Source organism: Melospiza melodia, chromosome 1 (genome assembly GCF_035770615.1).
Source record: "Melospiza melodia melodia isolate bMelMel2 chromosome 1, bMelMel2.pri, whole genome shotgun sequence".
Lineage (NCBI taxonomy): Eukaryota > Metazoa > Chordata > Aves > Passeriformes > Passerellidae > Melospiza > Melospiza melodia.
The window spans coordinates 139,424,735-139,443,839 of record NC_086194.1 but is presented as its reverse complement, the minus strand read 5'-3'; the positions used below and the strand labels follow the sequence as shown (position 1 = coordinate 139,443,839).

General features: G+C 37.1%; 1 protein-coding gene across 2 annotated transcripts in view; it reads left to right on the top strand.

The window, feature by feature from the left end:
- Positions 1–19,105, top strand: part of ARFGEF1 (ADP ribosylation factor guanine nucleotide exchange factor 1) — an 85,703-nt gene that overhangs the window by 48,508 nt on the left and 18,090 nt on the right. The window contains exons 11-22 of one of the 2 annotated variants that reach the window (XM_063169865.1): positions 2,403–2,502; positions 2,622–2,761; positions 2,862–2,970; positions 3,839–4,040; positions 4,965–5,076; positions 6,259–6,464; positions 6,565–6,649; positions 7,189–7,360; positions 8,555–8,706; positions 11,917–12,045; positions 15,160–15,318; positions 15,639–15,789. In XM_063169865.1, the coding sequence (XP_063025935.1) occupies positions 2,403–2,502; positions 2,622–2,761; positions 2,862–2,970; positions 3,839–4,040; positions 4,965–5,076; positions 6,259–6,464; positions 6,565–6,649; positions 7,189–7,360; positions 8,555–8,706; positions 11,917–12,045; positions 15,160–15,318; positions 15,639–15,789 (1,717 nt within the window). Of the gene's footprint in view, positions 1–2,402; positions 2,503–2,621; positions 2,762–2,861; positions 2,971–3,838; positions 4,041–4,964; positions 5,077–6,258; positions 6,465–6,564; positions 6,650–7,188; positions 7,361–8,554; positions 8,707–11,916; positions 12,055–15,159; positions 15,319–15,638; positions 15,790–19,105 lie in introns of both variants that reach the window. The other variant, XM_063169856.1, reaches the window with a different exon arrangement.

The following is a 19,105-nucleotide window of genomic DNA, read 5'->3' as shown; positions in this document are numbered from 1 at the left end:
CAGGTTCTAGAGTATGCTAAAAGGCCATCACCACATATCAGGGCTACATTTCCTCCTTGTGAATAGCAAACCGAAAAATTTGATACTGCTGAAGTACCCATTTTTTACAAAGTACATGGTACAGCAGTTTCTAGAAACTCCTTTCTTTTTCCTGATTATAAGCTAAGAATTCTTCTTTCAGCTACTGATCCTAAAGGTTATTCTGAAGATGTGGGTAGAAATGTAGATAACTTCACATGCAGTTTGTGTCTTGAAGCTGTAAGGAGAGCCATATGCTCTGATTTACAATATGCAAAATCTATATATTTTTGGATTGAGGCTGCATTTTTCATCTGTTTAAGAACTTTCTGGCATGTTTGAAAAGAAAAGTTTCAGATTCTGTTGAAAGTCACCCTCCCGTGGCCTTTTGACTCAAATATTTAGGTAACACTGTTTGATTTGTACCTTAATTGTATTGTAACAGTAATTCTGAAGGGGTTAATGAATACATTTGCAGCAAATCAAATCCTAGATATCAGAGGAGTTGGGGTGTCATTTAGCTGTGCTTACCATTACCACCCTTTCCTAACTGAATACCTTAAAACTCATACTTCAGTCGACCAAACATAATAAATAATTTCTGGTTTACTTTTCCAGTATGTAAGGAACAAAGTCTCAACTCTGTGATGTGAATTGCCGTAAGTTATAAACTGATAAACAGCATTTTTAAGTAGCTGAAATGTAAACCGTAACTATGGTTTTGAGAAGTTCTTCATTCCAGGATATACTTTTCCAAAGGTGACACCAGAAGCAAGTCTTGGTCTCAGAGGCATAAAGATCTGAAGTGCCTTGATAGTATGCAGTGCTTCCAGCCATTTTCTCTTCTAGCTTAGATTTGGGTTTAGTTTTTGTCCCTGAAACCTTTTCTCTGCTTCATCAGTGACTTCTTTTTTAAGTTTTCTACCAGAAAAAAAAATAGTTTTGCTAGTTCCAGAGAAATATAAAATCAGTGCCTTTCAGTAAAAGTCAGGAAACACCAAATGTGTAACTGAGGGTTACTCACGGCATGACATGTATTAAATTTTTGTCTTTCTCTGATTACATAAAGTTGTGGCTAAAATCAGTCTCGTATGCTTAAGTATGTTTAAGCGCGTGCAAGTCTTGGCATTGTTATGTGTTGAACTCCTTAGGTTTCATAGGGGTGCTTTCCTTATTAAGACAGTTAGCTGACATTGTGCTGTGTGCCTCTATTTCTCTAAAGAGATTAGTAAAATATAACTATTTTTAGAACATTTTGCTTGAGGAAGTAGCTTACCACCAAAGTTGCCTAAAAATCAGTATTGCTGTTTTTCCCCAGATGTATGACTTAAAGTGGAAACAGCCTTATGTTTTTCTCTACCTGGCTCATAGCATAAAAATCTCTGTAAAAAATCTGTGCTATGAAGGAACAGTCAGTGCTAAAACGAGGGTAGTTAAATATTTGGATATTTGTGTGATGCTATTGGAGAAGTTGAATGGCTTGAGACTCTCAGCAGTTGTCCAGTAAAACTGTGTGTTGTGGATTTGGATCCACAGGTGGCTGTGAAGAGCTGGGCTCTCAGAAGTACAGAACGATGATGTAATGCCCTGTTCACTTTGGAGTTCAGGTGCTGTTACAGCAGTTGCTGCTGCCCAGGGAAGAAGCAAGAAGAAGCTTTAGTTCAGCTGCTAAGCAAGCTTGGCTGAATTAGTCAGCCTATGGTGCTGATGAGTCTGGTGAGGAGCTAATTGATAGGGGATAAAATAGTTTCTGTTCCAAACAACAGCACCTATGCTAAAATGGTTTCGGGGCAAACTTATCTGTATCCTAGTGAAGAGTAGCTTTCCTTTTAATGGAGGTGCTGCATGCTGTACCTGACCAGCAGCTTTCTTCCAGTAATAATCTAACATTGTAGAGTGATTCTTCCGTGTCAAGGCGTTTCCCTTCTAATGAAGGTCCAGTACTTCAAATTTGCATAAATAGCTGTTTGTCATGTTTGTGTCATAATCTCATCATCTTGCAGATAAAGTATTTTTGTTATGAAGTAATAGTACCTCTTCTTTCAAAATCACAAAGAAGCTCTTAACAGCAGTTTAGGCTTCTTCTTAGGCTGAATTGTCCTTCAGGATCTGACATTATTCCAAATTCTTCTGCTTTTGAATGCTTAGAAAATAAACCTGGGCAGCACTGCAGAAGCACTTAAGTAAATAATTCAAATTCCTAATTTGCATGTATCAATTGTAGGCTTTATTTCTTCCTTTCCTCCTTTTTTTTTTTTGACTTTTCATTATTTCCTGTACTTCTAAAGTGCTGCTTTCAGAATTATATTGGAATTTTGATCATCAAAGTTAGTCACTGTTTTTTAATGGACTTTTTTTCATCCTCTACCTGGAATATTTTTTAGGTTTTCTTCAAAGAAATTTTCCTATATATCTTGGAAACTTCTACTAGCTCATTTGATCATAAGTGGATGGTTATACAAACACTGACAAGGATATGTGCAGGTATGAAGGACTGTTGTTTTCTAGTTTTTGTTTTTTATCCCAAAGAATAAAACTATATCTGCCTTTCATTAAATTACCTAGTTTTTGTTCCAAGGTTGACAATATCACTTTATTTATAGATGCTCAGAGTGTGGTGGACATCTACGTGAACTATGATTGTGACTTAAATGCAGCAAATATATTTGAAAGGCTGGTTAATGACTTATCAAAGATTGCTCAAGGAAGGGGTAGTCAAGAACTTGGCATGTCCAATGTTCAGGTAAAAGTTGCACCAAACTTCATGAAGTTTCATGTTTCTTGGCCTGATAGCTTGAGACTAAACTCTCCAGTCCACTAATTATTTATGAAATCTTTTCTAGGAATTAAGTTTGAGGAAAAAAGGATTGGAATGCTTAGTATCGATCTTGAAATGCATGGTGGAGTGGAGTAAGGATCAATATGTAAATCCCAATTCCCAGACAACCCTTGGTAAGACATATGATGTGTTTCTTCTGCCTTCAGTAATGAGGTGCTACAAGACTTCAGTGTATTCTTCCAGTATTCTGATGCTGTTAATATCCAGACTATTTTTCCTTTGGTAGGAATATTGATAAGTTTGGTGTCATTTAAACAAGTTGTCTTAGTTGTCTTTTCTTAGTTGTATTAATTCCTGGAATGCTACTGGATGGAAAAATGTCTAAATCCCGTTTTTCTCTGTATTTCTGATTTTAAAAGTGCCTCAAAACTTTCCTTGAAGCTCCCCTAATTTATATGTAATTTCATATTGATTAAATAACTGCTAAAGCAAGCTGAATAGAGAGAGAGCATTTTTTTATTTATTTACTGGTTATTTTAAAAATTACCTGTTTACTGAATACTTACATATACGTTATATAGTTGTAGAAGTTTGAATGTTGTAAGCCATGAAGTAACTAAATAGTTGCTTGTTTTAATCTTGTGTTCATCCAACCTAAAGTTATGCCAGAATTTTCAGATTAAGCATTTAAAGTTGGTAGGTGAAGTAGTAAACTTTGTAGGAGTGGTTAGCATGACTGTCTTTGTGAACTGAGAGCACCAGCTCCTTGGCATGCCTGAATTCTTTCAGACACTGTGTTTCTAAACCTTAGAATAGTTGCTCCAGGTTAAAAGAGACACTGGATTTGAAAATAAAATAAAAAAGCTGTAGTTGGTTTTCTGAGGTGTTTTTTTTCCCAAGTGCCTGAAATTATAGTTTTAATTTAAGATTTAAATTTCAGTATGTGATGAACTGACAGAATTCTCCTTGATATGTTGTAGTGATTTTTATTTTTTTTCACTGTATGTGTTTTGGATATATGTAACCCTTTCCACTTTATAGGCCAAGAAAAACCCACAGAACAGGACAGCAGTGAAACCAAACACCCTGAGACAATTAACAGATATGGAAGCTTAAATTCTTTGGATTCTACTGCTTCATCAGGAATTGGCAGTTACAGCACACAGATGTCTGGCACTGACAACCCAGAGCAGTTTGAAGTCCTAAAGCAGCAAAAGGAAATAATAGAACAAGGAATTGACTTGTGAGTGCCCTTTTATCACCCATGGGAGGGTGGATTCTTTTGGAGCCATGAAGATTCCTGGGTTTTTCTTCCTTCTCCTCATAGATACTCATCTTGTGTTAGGAAAAAAACTCTGGATGTAACAGCACTTCCTCTGGTGAAAGAGTGCTGAATGGTGTCCCCTTTGGAGCCTGTCAACAGTGTTTTGTGTTAACCTAATTCCTCACAGCTAGAAGATGAGTACTCTGAATGTTTGTTCTTTTTTCTCCAGACCTGCTTGTCTAAAAATAAGGTTTTTATATTTGGATAAAAAGAACATTGAACTCGTGATCATTTGAATGTGACCCATTTTAATGTACATGTTACTGGTGAAAATTCCTGTATGCTTATGCTGATGAGTCCTTATGATTAATTAACTTGTCATAATTAGAATTGGAGGATAGTGTAATTTCTCAGTGAAGTCTGATGTGAATCTTCCATGTGATTTTATCTTTATCACCTTAATCTCCTCAGTGAGGTCAGTTTTATGCAAAAATGAAAGTTTCCTGTCACTCAGTTCTGGGACCCTGCACAAATATGCCTTAGCCCTTCAGGGCTTCAGTTTCTTTCAGTTTCCTGGTTCTATGTTTTGTATGTTTCCATTTTTACAGGCAACTAATGGATTTGTTGATTGTTTCATACAGATTAAGATAAAAATCAACAGCATAATTGTTCTTTTCAAGATTTTGCTGTCTTTGTGGAATATTTTTTTTTATTTATGAGTGCCAGAGTAAAGGGAAATAGCTCATTCCTCTCTAATGTGCAGTTTGATCAAGGAAAAATACTTAATATGTAGATTTTTCAGCATCTTATCTGAAATTTCTGAATTTCTTTACTTAGGCTGGTACAACATTTTGCATTAGTAAAAGGATTAATTCTCATTTCGTCTTGCTTTTCATTGTACAGATTCAACAAGAAACCAAAGAGGGGGATTCAGTACTTGCAAGAACAGGGAATGCTTGGCACTACCCCTGAAGACATTGCTCAATTCTTGCATCAAGAGGAAAGATTAGATTCAGTAAGGAAACTGTTTTCCTGATGGTTGTCTGTGCTTATACTGGTGTGTTTTTACTAATTGCAAATCAGCTGATAGTGTTCAGAGTGTGTATCACATTATTGAGGAATGAAGAAAAGGAAACCTTTCTTTTTCTCTTCTAAAATTTGTAAGTTCAAGGAATCTGAGTTGGAGGGTGCAGTAGAGCTCTACCCTGTGCTCTATGCATCCTGTGGTTCAGCATCCTGTAAAGCAAGAGACTGACCTGCTTGAGCTGACTCAAAACTTGTACTTAGTTGCTAGTATAGCTTGAAGCAACTTAGTAAATCCTATATACTTTAGTAAGGAACTGCCAGAAGTATCTGTCCTTCAGAGATGGTGAAAATAATAGTGTGGTGCAACAACATTAAAGCACTTTTTTCTGCCCCCAGAGGAAAGTTAGTTAATTGAGATTAGCTCTTGGATTTTATTTACAGCTAGCAGCTATTGCTGGATGTGGAAGGGTCCTGCAATATGGGTGGGAATGTCTCATGTTAATATTGTCATGAGAAACCTAATTAGCTTTCTGAAACAGCAGTTTTCACCATTATGCACAAAGGCCACACTCATTGGTGCCCATGTTTGCAACTATAGCTGAATTCACAAATTTTGGTAGTAATGCTTAGAATCAGACATTAAAACATTTTTAACCTCAGTTTACACATCCAGGCATCTTTCTTTGAATGCATGTTCTTCTTCATTGTACTGTGTTGTGTTGACAGTGATCAACTCAGATGTATTTTGAGTACCAGCTGTTTTTATTTGAGCATCCCTTGCATCTGTTTGAGATCAGTACTCTAGGGAAAAAAGTTGAGTTTAGTGAGCTTTTCATTCCTGTAATAAGTTTCTTAACTACAAACATCATTACAGCAGAGTACAATCATTAGTGATACTAACTTAGTCTTGTACACGTGTGGAATTCATCTAACAAACAAATGGCATGTGAGTAAAAGCAGAGAAGGAAGAATGTAGGCAGATACATGTGAGCATGTAAGAGCATTATGACTGAATATATGGCCAAAATACTTTGCTTCAGACAATGGAGGAGAAGCAGGAATATGTTTCAGCTAACTGCAATACACGCCTCTTTTTGTACAACACTTGACTGTTGGTATTTATTTTTCAAATATAAAGGCACTAGTTTGTCTTTTCTACTCTTTATTTTAGACTCAGGTTGGGGAGTTCCTGGGAGACAATGACAAATTTAACAAAGAAGTGATGTATGCATATGTAGACCAGCACGACTTTTCGGGAAAGGATTTCGTTTCAGCTCTGCGCATGTTTCTAGAAGGATTTCGTCTGCCCGGAGAAGCTCAAAAAATTGATCGCTTAATGGAGAAATTTGCTGCTAGATATTTAGAATGTAACCAAGGGTAAGATACACTTCTTTTTCAGAACTTTGGAAAGCTGAGTGATTAGTAAAAAATCCTAATAAATTAAATTTGCTATTCTTTCTCTCCTTTTTGCCTTCAGGCAAACTCTTTTTGCTAGTGCAGATACTGCATATGTTTTAGCTTACTCAATTATCATGTTGACAACAGATCTTCACAGTCCACAGGTATGTTGCTGGAATAAATATCTGTGTAATTCATAGGCATGTAACTTTCAGGCATTGTGACAGTGTAGTTGTTAAAGCTTGATATCCAATTTAACATCACTATGTGTGTAATAAGTAAGGTAGTGTACATTAGTGCATCTTTTTAAGTAACAGTATTATGTTTCATGGGTGTTCAGGTTTTGCAGTTTTTTGGTTAGACCTTTCTGTCAGGTAGCTTTCTGCATCATAGATAGTTTGGTCTGTATGACCAGAAAAAGCTTTTTTTTCTTATCTTTTTTTTAAATGTACATCACATTTGACATACATTTGATCTGTGGATCCCACCAAATGTTTGAGTGTTAGAATGTCCTCATGGCTTTTTGGTATATTGTAGATTTGACAGTGTAGTCTTGGATATGTTGACTACTTTAAAAAGTCTTCTGAATCAGCAGGTTTATCCCTGATGGTAACTTCTTGTGGGCTGGGCAGTTTTATAGGGAGATTGTAAATTATAAGCTTGCCTCATGTGTTGATATTTACAGCTACTTTCTGCATTTCAGGTTAAGAATAAAATGACAAAAGAACAGTATATTAAAATGAATAGAGGTATCAATGACAGTAAAGATCTCCCTGAAGAATATTTGTCTGCTATCTATAATGAAATAGCTGGAAAGAAGATTTCAATGAAAGAAACAAAAGAATTAACAATACCCACAAAATCCAGTAAACAAAGTAAGTAGTGGCATTGTTAGCTTTCTTCAAGGGTTGGCTCTTCAGTTTCATTAAGCTCTCCTTTTTAAAACAGGAGTTGAATGAAGCAAACGCCACTCACTTAACTCACAGTGAGTCCTAGCTTCTAATTTCATATGCTTTTCTTTTTAATATAAATGCATGATGCTAACCTCAAATCTGCATTAAATACAACTGCTTTTTTTCCCTTCCCTTTGCATCTGAATTCCTGGCAGTCAGTGCATTGACCACAGAGGAGACTGGTGTTGCTGTTGAGCAGCAGCACAGGGAAATCTGAGGGCTCTGTGAAGTTACATGGTAGCCAATAGGTACAGAGCAGAACACACACTCTGTGTGTCTTCTTTTTCTTAACTGTTGTGATTTCCTGCAATAACCAATCTGTCTTCAAATATTTTGTAATATTTGGCTCTTAGGGCTCTAATTTGTGCACTTATTAATTATCTTTTCCTCTCTCAGATAACAGAAAGGCCTTTTGTGTTTTGCCTATTGTGAATATTGAGATGTTACTCATTCTAGCTTTTCTACAGAGAACATTGAAAGCTTTAACTTTTTCACAGCATATTTGTATCATTTAAGTCCTAGGTTAGCCTTACAAACAGATTGCTTGCAGGAAATTTGCATCTGAAAAAAAAATACTCTCATTTTCAGCGTTCATTCACTTAACATAATGTTTTATTGTCACTTTTAAAAAGATGATTATTACATGATACTTAGATTTCACTGTCTTCATGAGATGGAGGTTCTGTTATAGAAATGAAAAGGTTTAATGTAGTTCTCACACTGAAAAACTGATGTGCAGTTGTTTTTATTGTTATTTTCTCTGCTGATGGATTCCTATGACATATCTCTTCATTTTCAGTTTAACTTCGTGGGTGTGATATTTATGCTGTCAGTTGAGTTGATGGAGAAGAAATCTCTGTTTTTCAAATCTGAAAATTCTGTAAAGGTTTAAAAATAGTTTGCATTTTGAATACAAGTTTGCCTGAAGTTAAATTTTATCCATCTGTAAAACAAATATGAGAAGGCTAGTGTGATATTTTCAGAAAGTAAAGATATTGTACTTAATGAAAAATAATACAATCCGAATATTGTACTTAATGAAAAATGTAAAATTATTTTATTCCTAAAGACACCATTGCTAAAGATGCACAAATGAGAGAAAAAATGTGTTTGCAGGTGTTGCTAGTGAGAAGCAGAGAAGACTCCTGTATAACTTGGAAATGGAACAAATGGCTAAAACAGCTAAAGCTCTTATGGAGGCAGTGAGCCACGTTCAGGCCCCTTTTACCAGTGCAACACACCTGGAGCATGTGAGACCCATGTTTAAGGTGAGATACCTGTTTAGATAATCATGTAGAATACCTCAGTTTCTTAATACAAAATTCTAACTGAGAGGATTTATTGAAAATACTAAGGATTTGCATCTGCTGTGCTTTGCTTATTTGGTGAGTTATTTAACTTGCTACAGGAAAGAGAGGATTTTGAGCCTTCTAATCTAGTTTCCTTTACCCTGGAATTTAAGAAGTTTCTGTGCTGGTACAGGAAGCAATGGAGAAGTTATCAGGAAAAACTTTTATCTAATGTCGTCTGTTGCAAATTAATGCTTTAGAAAGCTAGGGCTCTGGTCCAGTGTAGGGGAGGAAGCTGGACCTGTATTAAACTATCATTCTAAGCACCTCTCTGCTATTGTATAAGTGCAAAGCTGTCTGCATCCCAAATGCTTTTTCCATATCAGTGATTCAGATTCATAGACAGAGTGTGTTCAGCAGTGTAGGGTGCTCTTGGATGTGGTCTCTGGCATACCTAACTCACAGCAGTCATCTGCCGTTGAGATAAATTGTTAGGGCTTTGAGATAATTGGTAGGGCTCTTGTTTGTGCCCTGGTTCAAGTCATGGTGCTCACATGACCCCTTTGTGAACTGCTCCAGGGAGGTAAAGTCTCAGACCTCTACCACTGAATGAACAAATGGTTCCCTGGGGGGATGTGCTGTGGGGTTAGATGGAGCGCCAGGCCCAAGAAGCTCAGAAACATTTAGGTTGAAATAGACTCTTAAAAGCTTTGAGTCCTTCTGTTAATCCAGGGCTGCCAAGTCCACCACTAAACCGTGACCTGAAGTGCTGCATTTACATGTCTGTTAAATGCTTCCAGGGTTGGTGCCTGCACTGCTTCCTTGGGCAGCTTGTTTCAACTTACGTCAACTGCATCTGTGAAGGAATTTTTCCTAGTATTCAATCTAAACCTCTCCTGGTGCAACTTGAGGCCACTTGCTCTCATCCTTTCCCTTGTTACTGGGGAGAAGAGACCTACTCCCACCTCTTTCACCAGCTCCATTGTCCTCTTTCCCCAGCTCCATTGTCCTTCTCTGGACTCACTGCAGCACCTCCATGCCTTTCTGCAGTGAGAGCCCAGAGCTGAGCACAGGATGCTGAGTACAGAGCACTGCCCTGCTCCTGCTGGCCACCCTTGCTGGCACAAGCCAGGATGTCATTGGCCTTCTTGGCCACCTGGGCACACTGAGGCTCTCTGTGTAAGATTGCAGTCTATAAAGCAAAATTATGAGTTGTCACCTTATTAAAAAAACGAGCATAGTATTTGATTTGTACAGAGGAACACTAAGCACAGACCTTGTTAAAAATTTACTTTTAGGCTGCTCAAGGTATCACATGGAAGAGATGTACTATACGTTCTCTCTGCTGACTTGCTGAAGGCTGAAATTAAATAATTCACATGCAGGCATCTGTAAAATTCATGATGTGATTTTCTTCAAGATACCAGTCCTAATACTTCCTGCCCTTAACTGTCTGAAAAGTGTATTTTCAAAGTTCATTTTCAAAAGAGCAAAATGCGAAGCACCCTGGTTAAATTACCACCCTAAATATGTTTCCTGAAGGTACAAAAAATATGAGGTTTTTACTTGAAGTTACTTGAGGATGTTCATGAACTAATTAAAGTACTGAGGACAGTAGTGTAATGTATTGACCAGAGGGCTCTCTTCTCAAAAACAAGTGAGAACTGTGGAATTTGAATACCTAATTTCACTTTTTTTTATTTAGACTTTAATTTTCAGTAAAAATTTACAAATTTCTGGGTATTTCACCCATTGATGTCCACGTAAAATTGATCATTGTAACTGTGTTTGCGGATACATTGGCTGAATTTTTAAAACAGCAGAAATTCACTTTATCCACCCATCTAAGCAGCCCAGAATTGATTGTCTGGTTTTGAGGCTTGATTTTCACCTGTATTAACAAAACAGCCTACAAATAGTAGCATACATCTAGTTACAAAGCACAGTATACAGACCATTAGATAGTTCTTAAGAAATTATTTCAGTTTTGTAATTTTTTTAAGATTAGTTTTGGTTACAATAGCAGGGAAAATGAGGAAGGCATTGGGAAAAAACAGACATTTCTGAACATAAAATTATAGAATAGTTTGGGTTGTAAGGGACCTTTAAAGGTGATACAATAGGGAATTAAATCTTGAATCTGTGAATTCATCCAATGCCTTTAATACTGTCCCCCAGTTACAGTTTGGTATCTGCAAGCGTTAAATGCTTTTTGAAGGTAGTGCTTTTGGAGCTGCTGGCTTAAATGAAACCAAAGCTCTGTGGTACATCATTTTATTATGAAATTGAATGTGTGAAATCTATTGCTCCTTGCTGTGCCCATTGACTCTGTATTTCATCTGGGGTGACTTCAGGTAAAACTCTTTCTAAAATCATTCTGGGTTCTGTGGTGTTTCCTTTCCATAACTCCGTGTAGTTACAGCAGGATCCTCTGCATCTTCTCACTGTTTTTTCTGCCTTTGGGAGAGGGAGACTTGACCACACGGGAAAGACTGTGTGGTCTGTCTTGCAGTACTCAGTGGCACCTAAGGCAAGAGGAATGGGAAACATCAGTCGTGGCTTAGGTACAAAAAGATAGAGGGAAAGAGCAACAGAATTAGTAGTAGGGAGATAAGGCAAGAGAAATGTCCTGTATTTTGCTGTTGCTGTTGTTAGCATACTATAGTTTTAGTGTGATTAATAATAGTTTGCCTTATTTTTACTACCCTCCTTTTTTGTTGTTGATTTTTTCTGGTGTTATCAGGATAAGCTAGTCTTACTTAAGTACTTTTCATCATAAATCTGTTATACGGTGTGTTGGTTGTTACAAGAACTATTTATTTTTCAATGTGCAGAGATAAAAGTCATCCTGTGAATGCTAAAACTCCAACAGACATCTAATTGACATAGCTTTAGGAGTTGGTTTTTACAGCTATCTGAAGATGGCTGTGTGTTTGTGCTTTGGAGAGGAGCTTCACTCTACATTACTTCTGCCTCATTTTGTGTCTCATGTCTCTTCTAACCACATTTTTTACTCTTACATGTTTCATGTCTGTATATTCTGTTTCATTTTTGTCAAAAGACAGCTTCTGGGTTGATCATATAAGTTAAGAATGGAATTTACACTTCAGGAAGATGGTGAAACCATAACAGTGCCCTCAAGTGCCAACAATTGCTGGGGATATAACACTTGTTTTGCATGCATTGCAGTTGGCATGGACACCTTTCCTGGCTGCGTTCAGCGTGGGTCTGCAGGACTGCGATGACACCGAAGTTGCCTCTCTCTGTTTGGAGGGGATACGATGTGCAATCCGCATTGCTTGCATTTTCAACATTCAGGTAAAAAATGTAAGATTGACACAATGCTTTGATTTATGTACCAGCAAGATGTTAGTGGGATTCTAAGTGTCCTGGCTGCTGAAGCTGTGCACTGCAATAGATAGAGACTGCCTGCTTCTGACATTACTATTTCATCTGATATTTGACTGGAAATGTACATGAGGTGACCTTTATTTTTCCTGGTGTTTTGTGGTAAGTGCTTCCATGCTTCTGCACTGAATGTTTGTTTCCCTGGAAATTTACTACTTTTATGTCAAAGCATTTTATTTCTAGCATTGTTACAAAGCTGTTTAGGTATGTTTTGTTGTTTTATAAAATGTGTCTCTCCATCCTGTAAAATAGTATCTTTCTGAACTGTATTTGAAATATTGTTCTCAACTTCGGAGAGATTATATTAATCCAAGATGTCTTTAAATGGGTACCCTTTTAACAGTTATGGCCCTGAAAATGGCATTCCTGATGTAATGAATGAATGGATCTTGCATGAAGTGCATTGCCAAGAATGCCAGACTCTCTGGCTCCAGAGAGCCATGATGATTAAACTGGGGCTTTTTTTGGCTTTTGTTTTTCTATTTAGAAGCAATTTGGTAGGGAAGGTACAATTATGTTATTGTAGATTATTAGTTAATAAATGGAGTACTGGTCTGCCATAAGTCTGTTACAGACATAGCTGAAGAGAGGGGCAGGCAAAATCCATATGTTTGGCTTTGTGTTATTTCATGTGTATGTGGAAAATGCTTACCAAGAGAACACACCCAACCCAGAAACTGACTGTATAAAACTAAATAGAAGATGTTGAACTGTGATATAGTAGGGAATGCTTTCCTTCCTTCTCTCCTTGTATTTGTACTTGGCAAGTTAGATAACATTTACCACTAATGTGGAAAAGCACATCGGGACCTATGATACAGCTGCTTAAAAAAGCTCATTTGAGATCCTGTGAGGTTTCTTTCCTCTGTTTTTCCACCTAATTTCTGCATGACCACCTGTTCCTGAGCTCAACAGACTTAAAAATTTGATTAACAAAGCCTTCCCTGGGGCCTGCAGATGTTCAGGGACAGGGACAGTAACACTCCAGTTACTTTTGTTTCTAAGCTGCACAAGTGGAACTGGTACCAGTACCAGTTTCAGCAGCTGCAGAGTTTAGCTCCCAGTGCTGCAGTGGTCAGCCTTGCTGGGGAGGGCAAGGACATGTTTGCTCCATGGTCCCTGTGATTCATTTGTACCCTTCCACTGGCTTGGGACATGATTGAACTAGAGGTGTTCCAAAAACAAATTTTTAAATTTCAGAAAACAGGAAGCTTTTGCATTTTCAGTATAAGCATTACTACTTCTTGGTTCTCTGTGGAAATTCTGTTTTGTTGATATAATTAAAAACAGTACCGGTTTGTTGGTAATTTCAGTATTACAGGATGATTCCAGTTCACAAGGTCTTGGTTAGGTGGGATATTGTCTGACTGCAGACACCGGATAGCTCTGATGGTTTGAAGGAGACTGGCACATCAGTACTTGAGCTGGTTTAAGGAACTTTTCTGTTGGAATGAAGTTTTTTCCTCATGTGCTTCAACAGTGATGGCAGCTTTCCAGTTTTCATTGTGGAAATGTACAGAAATTAAGATTGATGTCTATTAAGAGTTAACATTTACACACTTTGATGAGAGATAATAGAGGGACTTGGATTCCGTTCATTTTAAGAAAATTTCCAAAGTGCACAGTATAGTTTAAGTTATTCATGTTCACCTCTAAAACCTCAATTATAGATTCTGGTTTTAATTATTTATACTTTTAATCTTAGACTTGTCACACAGTCTGACTTTTGTTTTTAAGCATCTGAGAAAAGATATGCATCAGAAGGATGCACCTAATCTACTTGTATCGTCAAGTTTAAATTTCTGGATGATGGACACATTATTTAGTTGTTTGTCTTCTCCTGTGGTGGCTTAGAAAAAGGGGGGAGGGGGGAATACCTGCATGAATGAGTGGGACTGAAAATGTTTTGTTTTTACAGAAAATATGCAGTTTGTAGAGTCAAAAGCTTCATTGCTTAGTACTCTTTCTTTGAGATTTCATTTTTCTGTGCTTCTACATCATTTTCTTTGCCTTTGCCAGCGTACCCTGCAGTAATGGTTGGCTTTGAATGTGACAGCTGTTCTGTAGTCAGTTGCTCAGTGGCAGTCTGTCCCTTCTACCATAGCCCACTATTGTGGTGTTAGTGTTTTCTCTGTGGAATCCCATTGTTTCTTGGGTGTTTTTTTGGATTTTATATTTGGTTGTTTTCTGTGCTCAATGACTTTTTACTTTAAAAATAGCCCTAAGTATCCAAACAGTTAAATATATTTCATAATTGTCATTTGTTTATCTGGTGTACAACTATTTCTCTCTACAGCCTTCAGTTTATACATAACAGGGGAATAAAATGCACTTGTGGGCTCAACTCTAATCCCCTTTTTACCATTGTAATCGGTTCATGTGAAATCTGAGGAGTTCCCTTTGTTGCTTATAGATACCATACACAGAAAAATTGGGTAACTGGGTGGAATTTTCTATTGTGAGATCTGTCTAGATTTTGGTCACTTGATGTTTACCCATGACACTTCTTCAGAAGCTTCTGAGATGCTCCAAATGGTGCAAATTAAATCAAATAGGTTTTGAGCAATTGCATAGAATTGGCATAACTTGCCTTTTAGATACATTTTTTAGATTTTATTGACAAAAATAATGCTAAAGCTTCAGGGAGTCTGCTTAAGGCAGCATTTTCAGAGTAGGTCTGAGTATGGTACAAGAATATTGAAAACTTAGCTAATTAGCAGCATTTCTTCTGAAGCAGCATCCTCTTTTCCCCAAAAAGACCAAACCAGAAATGTAAGCACATCTTATATGTCCTATGTTGTCAGACATTACACTTCATGTTCCTGAGTAGAAGGAGCCTGATTTCATCCCACAGATACCTTCTTACTGGTGAAGAACTGGAGATATTTTCACTATGCTTTGGAAATTCAGTTCTAGGAAGAGAAAGTTAAATGGTATAGTTGATGAAATCATACAGATTGTAGTAAGAAGAAGAAATGGCAAAAATATTTATGAGACTTGTGTTTCTTTCCTTCCCATTTGCAGCTTGAAAGAGATGCCTATGTTCAAGCATTAGCAAGATTTACGTTGCTTACAGTGAGTTCTGGTATTACTGAAATGAAGCAGAAGAACATTGACACCATTAAAACTCTCATCACCGTGGCTCATACAGATGGAAACTATTTGGGAAATTCCTGGCATGAGGTACAAGTCATTTGTACTTGAACTGTAAGAAAGCATGTTCACTGATTCTCAACACAGTAGTGTGCTTGTTTGTACATAAACACATTGGGTTTAGGTAAGTGCTGCTTGTATACTTCTTAAAGTAGCAAAATGTGTCTAAGTGAGAAATAAAACTGAGAGAGACTAATCCAGTACTATTTAAATTTATATTCATTTTAGAAAAAAACCCAGATTTTTTGACCTCAAGTATTGGAATTTTTTCCTTCTAAGGAGCTTTACTTGCTTTTGACTATTTCAAACTGCTTTTGGTTGATAAACAACTTCTTTATTTTCTGCAATAGATTCTGAAATGCATCAGTCAGCTTGAACTGGCACAGTTAATAGGAACTGGAGTAAAACCTCGCTACATCTCAGGGACAGTGCGTGGCAGGGAAGGTTCTTTTACTGGAACAAAGGATCAGGCACCTGATGAATTTGTGGGGCTGGGACTGGGTAAGTGATGCAGATATTAAGTATTTCATTTAACTGTTTTTTTTTCAGAGAACTATTTAAATTTGTTCTGTGTTTTTATGTGAATTTCTGACAAAAGACCATGAAGTAGTCCTTGTAAAACTTATGCTTTGAATAGACTTACTCCAATTTCTGGAATATTTAGTTTGCTCTGTTATTATTGTTAGGGTGGAAAATGTAAGAAGATAATATATGTTGCTCACTTCTATTAAAATATCATCTTACAACTAAAAATGGATTGCAGATGGTATGACCAGGTTTAATAATATTGCAACATTAGTGTGCCAAGTATTTTACCAAGCAAGCAAGTCAGTATGTGTAGGTTAAGCATCTGTTGTGGAGCTTTGTGAGAAATACACAGAATTCAAACCAAGTGGGAGATTAATTTAGCTTAAATTCTAGAATTTCATTTCTTTCCTTTTCTGGTTACTTTGGTACTGAGTAAGTGCCTCTTTTAGGCTTAAGCACCAAAATATACTGCAAAAATGAGATTATGTTTCTTATCTTCCTAGAAAAGTATAAGACTTACCTTAAATTTATCTCTAGAATGTTGGGAGTTTTGTTTATTTGTTTGTTTTAAGTGGGAACACAGTTAAAGATATATAGGTGTGGGGGATTTTAAAACTCTGGAAGCATCAAAGTGAATATATAAATCTTTTTGACTATGAGACAGTTTCAGTTATAGTGTGATGCTCAGTATCTCTTGCCTTTTGAACTCCACTCACAGCCAAACGAAAGCTATTGTCTTCCCTCAGTTTTGCATGTAACTTTTTTGAGTAATGATAATTTTCTGTTTTTCCTGATCTTAGACCCCAAACTAGTCCTAATCATCCAGATTTGTGTTCTCCTCAGAGAGTTTTTCTTCTTCTATAGTCATTCCTTTTCTTTCCCTTCTGCTCCCCTTTGCCCTGCCTCTCTGTACTCCCCTCACCTTGCCAAGCATTGATGAAGGGAAAATTGGGCTTGGAAATCAGTGAGTCTGCCAACGTCTCATACACTGAGCTTCTTCCTGCCCTTCCAATATGCATCCTTGAGTATTCCCTGATGGCTTGTGCAGCTTGGCTACTTGCAATTGCTGACAGTTTCTCTAAGGCAGTTTCTCAATGCTGCAGTGACTGGCCTTTAAAAGTTTTAAGTCCTCATAACTCAAGAATGCAAGTGGTATTCAGGTGTCCCTAAATCATACTTGCCACTCATTGCTATAGGTCCAGCTCATAAAGACCTTTTGCTGCTGTCAGCTACATTTCTAGGGAAAACAGTTTATGCCCAATTTCTAGGGAAAACAGTTATGCCCAGAAAATGTTTTTCTCTGAATTCAATTTCTGGGATGCTTATTACAGTGCACAGATGGAAACTTGACCGTTTTCTTCTTGTTTTTTTTTTTTTTTAATAACATTGCTTCAATCTTATAGGAAAATGCTTAACTTGGTTTTTATGCACTAAAGGGCTGTCAGAACATTTTCTCAACTGTTTTAGTTATTTCACTTCTTTCCACAAATCCTTTTTTGCAGATAGTTTAATTTTCTATGATTACTCCAAGGTATGCATTGGAACTATGGGTTTCAAGCAAGATTTTTATAAACCTAAATTCCTGTGAAGAGCACATAGTGTGTATGTCCATATACACAGACGCATATTTTACAGGAAAATAGTTGTTTAGAGTGAGTCAAGTTGCTGTCTGGTGAAACAGAAACTCCATCTTTCAGACCTACTTGCAAAATCAGATGTGGATAAGCGGCAGCATTCACTCTTATTGCTCAAGTTAATGTGTTTTCTGAAATAACAAAGATGAACAAAACCAGACCCAAAAGCTCCTTTGCTCATTTTCTGCCTCAGCAAGAATTCAGGTGTGGCTGTTCAGGCATCTGCACTCAAATGTCTTTATCTCTTGTATTACCTTCCTGTTGTGGCCCTTTTTTGTTGTTGTACTTGGAAATTCAAAGCATCACAAGCATGGGGGTTGTAAAGGAATGAATAAGCATCTAGTCTATTGCTCCTTTGGTAGGAATATTGCCTTACTTGGAGTTGTAATTGTGAAATCCACATTTCTCCTATGTCAGTTTCTGTTCACAAAGTCGGAAGACAAAACTTGCTGCTGTGAGTAGGTCATAGCCAAAGTATATGGGCTCCTGGGTAACCAGAAATCCTCCTTGGACAGGGGGAATCTGAGAAATCTCTTCTTCTGTAAAGCAGAGTTACCTAGCTGACTGCTGTGTTTGATTGTAAAAGATTTCACAACTCTTAGATAGCGAGTCTGCTGTTTGTTCGGGTTTTCAAGCACTGAATTACAAATCCTGTGATAACAAGGAATTCTCACATAAGCTGGTAAAGTTGGTTAAGGCTCTGACTCCTTGGAAATAGCCCTTCAGATTCTCTTTACACTCTGCTGCTCGTTTGATATTTCTTAGCTCACTCATTACCGACATTCAAGCTAATTGACACTGGCGGCTTGTGTGCTTACAAGAGAAGTCTTGATCAAACACAGTGGTATTTTACATTGCTGAGATACTAGCATGAGGTTACATATGTATGTACAGAAAAGTTGTTCCATAAATGCCCTAGAAAAGTACTTGAGGTAGGTAAGGTTGTATAGATTTGACAGACAGTCATCTCCAGCCACCTCCAAGTGTGGATGGAACAAGGCTCTGAGGCAGGCTGAAGCATGAGAAGTTTTTCTCTCAGCAAACCTCTGAGATCAGAACTGCTTGCCTTCTTTCAGTCTTCTGTTCTTTTCTATATTGCTTTAAAAAGAAGCCCTGCATACAAAGTATATGGAATTACCCAAAGTGATTGCAAGATTCCTGCTTTTTTTGATGGTGATTGCTTTTTTTTTGGAGATTGCTAAAAATTTCAGAATTTTTCTCACTGCAAAGTTAACGGTTTCTTCATATGAGCTTTCCCAGATGTGGGTTACAGTTTCAAGCCTCCAAAATAAATAATTGCTGGTTTTATTTATAGATATTTCTCACTATTTTGGAGTGATAATTTTGCTGTAATTGAGATGTAGCTTAAAGATGGAATTTTGGTGGAAGCTATTCTTTCTGAATGATGAGAAATCTTTTGGGATGGATTTACTCACTTGATGCTAATTAAGTGTGAAAAATTCTCCTCTAAGCTATATTGTCAGTCATATGTTGTGTGTTCTAAGTGGCAAGGTTACCAAAGTTTCATTGAAAAATTGAGGAAAAAGGTGATTCTTGTGGGTTTTATTTTTTTCACTTGTATCTGTTGCTCCAAATGTGGACAATTTTTAGGGACTAATATAATTTATACATGGATAGAGACATAATAATTAGGT